Source organism: Poecilia reticulata, linkage group LG2 (assembly GCF_000633615.1).
Source record: "Poecilia reticulata strain Guanapo linkage group LG2, Guppy_female_1.0+MT, whole genome shotgun sequence".
NCBI classification, from domain to species: domain Eukaryota; kingdom Metazoa; phylum Chordata; class Actinopteri; order Cyprinodontiformes; family Poeciliidae; genus Poecilia; species Poecilia reticulata.
This window is the reverse complement of record NC_024332.1, coordinates 46,077,702-46,080,477: the sequence shown is the minus strand read 5'-3', so window position 1 is coordinate 46,080,477 and position 2,776 is coordinate 46,077,702. Positions and strand designations below refer to the sequence as shown.

The window sequence follows — 2,776 nt, the reverse complement described above, 5'->3', positions numbered from 1 at the left end:
AAAGGTTGGGGACCACTGCTCTAATGAACCCACATGGAGGTCAAAGGTCAGCCAGCTGTATAAACGTTTTGACTAAATGCTTCAGTAAAAGCACGAGGCGAAACAAAATGTATAAATATTTAAAAAATGTTTTGTCTTTTTTATTGTATCGATAATAATAAAGTGAAGCTGATTATTTTTAAAGAAAACCGATTTTCGTTTTGTAGAAAACGGATCAGGACGGGTCGGGTTCTGCCGGTTTGGATCATTTATTATTTGGGTTTCAGAATAAAAGCAGGTCAGAGTTTGAGCTAAAATGTTCAGGTGAAAAACCAAAAACTTGATTTTTTGCACCTTGTACTTTTTGAAGAAGAAATAATTTTTCTGTAAGATAAATTGGTGAATCTGTTCTGCCAGCGGACAGAAACGGCCCCCGCACCGCGATCTGGGCCCCTCTGCAGCGTGTTTTGGATCCATAAGGTTCAGAACCACAGAAACCGGACCGGTTCCTCTGGAGACGGTTTCCCTGGAAACGGGTCGGCAATCCGGGTCAGTCCGGACAGGAGGCGGGATTACAGAGCAGAACCTCTGCACCCGTCCGCACCGATCTCCACCTGCAGGCCGGTCCGGTCTGCTCCCGGCATCCCGCCCAGCATCTGTGGAGCCGTTACGTAACCATGGCAACGTCACAGCAGCTGGTTTCTGGGAGGAGACCCAGAATCAGACCGGGTCGGCCATGTGAGCCGGATTTACGGCGCCCTGCATCTGGATGGAGGTTTATTCTCCCGTAAATCCCTGTGTGAGGTTTCAGTGTGTGTGTGTGTGTGTGTGTGTGTGTGTGTGTGTGTGTGTGTGTGTGTGTGTGTGTGTGCGATCTTGTCGAGGACGTCCTGCTTTCCTTCTGATTCATCCCGGTGGAAACTCGGTGCTGCGGCGGCCGGGTCGGCGGTTCTGTTCAGCCGCATCGATTCCAGATAAAACCCGCTGCCCGCTTTTAATTTGAAAGGTTTYATGTGTCACGTGGAGACAATAAGTGAAATCCTTCAGCTGCTGCCAGATAGCAGAGAGAGGAGTTTGGCCTCAGATCAACACTGTTGGATCCGGTTCTGTTGGTGACCCGGTTCGGACCAAACTTCAGCGTCGGACTCACGTTACGGTTTAGTGTCAAAATAAATTAAACTAATGAAAAGTTGTACATGTTTTATATGGTTGAAAAGCAGCTCTATCTAGGCTAGCATTCACTTAAAGGAACTCAGGGTTTCGGCTGTTCTGCAGTTTTCTGGAAGTTTGTTCCAGATTTGAGAATAAAAGCTGCTTCTCCATGTTTCATTCTTTTTAGCTTTAGCTCAATATTTAGCAATATAATCAAACTGAACTAAATATTTAACATCAAATATTTAGTTAGCAAGCTAAATGTTTAGATAGCTACATGCTAGTCTGAACCTAAATATTTAGCATGCTAGCTATACATTAGCAGTGTTTATATTAGCTGCTAGCTAAATATTTTGCTTCCAGCTAATATTTAGCTAGTTAAATATTAGCTTGAGGTTAAATATTTAGCGTGTTAGCGACTCGATGCTAGGCGGCCATCTTGGAGACCAGCAGCTGGACGGTGCTGGACTCAGGCTGCTCAGTTTGATTCATTTAATTCTAATTCTGGTTTCCTCTCTGCTCCCCTGAGGTTCCTGAACCTGAACTGTGACCTTTGACCTGTGACCATGGCGGTCCGTGAAGTGCTTAGGTTTGGGTCAGACAGTCACAAGTATCCAGATCCGGCAGCAGCAGCGCTTTAAGGTTCGGTCCAGACGCTCCTCTTCTTCCTCTTCTTCCTCTTCTTCCTCTTCTGTACGTCAGTGACTGAGCCGCCGCCCAGCATGCGTCCGTCCCTCGCCACCGCGGTCCTCCCACCCAGGACCCGCTCCCACAACCCCCCCAACCTGTCGGTGGGAGGCCGCGAACACCTGTCCGCCCCCCGCCGGCGCAGCCCTCACCTGCGCCACACGCTGAGCCCGGAGAACCTGCGGACGCTGGCGGAGCGCGGCGGGGCGGCCGCGGACGCCGCCTCCGTCATCGGCKGGCCGGTCGGGCTGACGAGGGCCAACAGCGACACCGACCTGGTGACGTCGCAGAGCCGCTCCTCGCTCACGGCGTCCACGCTGGAGCACACGCTGAACCGCGGCCAGAACCTGGTCATCACCTGGGACATCAAGGAGGAGGTGGACGCCACCGACTGGATCGGGCTGTACCACATCGGTGAGTCCAGAACCGGGACGGGGCCTCCGACCCAGGGGCCTGGTGGATTCTGGGAGAGGGGGCGGAGCTTAAACCAGTCACTGGTTCTTATTGGCTGAGGTGTTTTTGTGAACAAACTGACACAAACTATTAAACTCATAGCATCAGATTGTAGCTGCGGAAACAATCAAACTGTGATGATTGTTTGCATTTTACAAAGAAAATTTACCAAATAAGTCTTAAATTTAAATGTTAAATAATATAAATCACTTAGTTTATCTCTGGAGAAATAAATTAAAACTAATTTACCTTCATGCTAAAGCGCTATACGCTTTAGCATTAGCAGAATTAATTTTCATTATTATTGCTCAGGGCCGGTCCAAGCCTGCATGGGCCCCCAAGCCTCTATGGAGCCCTCAGCCTCCATGGGGCCCTAAGCCTCCATGGGGCCCTAAGCCTCCATGGGGCCCTCAGCCTCCATGGGGCCCTAAGCATCCATGGGGTCCAAGCCTCCATGGGGCCCTAAGCCTCCATGGGGCCCTCAGCCTCCATGGGGCCCTAAGCC

The 2,776-nt window shown here is 50.1% G+C and overlaps 1 protein-coding gene across 1 annotated transcript in view; it reads left to right on the top strand.

Annotated features, from left to right (window-relative positions):
* hecw2a (HECT, C2 and WW domain containing E3 ubiquitin protein ligase 2a) overlaps nt 1-2,776 on the top strand; it is a 33,252-nt gene that overhangs the window by 2,873 nt on the left and 27,603 nt on the right. Inside the window, exon 2 of the mRNA XM_008404333.2 lies at nt 1,661-2,232. Within this exon, the coding sequence (XP_008402555.1) occupies nt 1,854-2,232 (379 nt within the window). The 5' untranslated portion in view covers nt 1,661-1,853. The remainder of the gene's footprint in view (nt 1-1,660; nt 2,233-2,776) is intronic.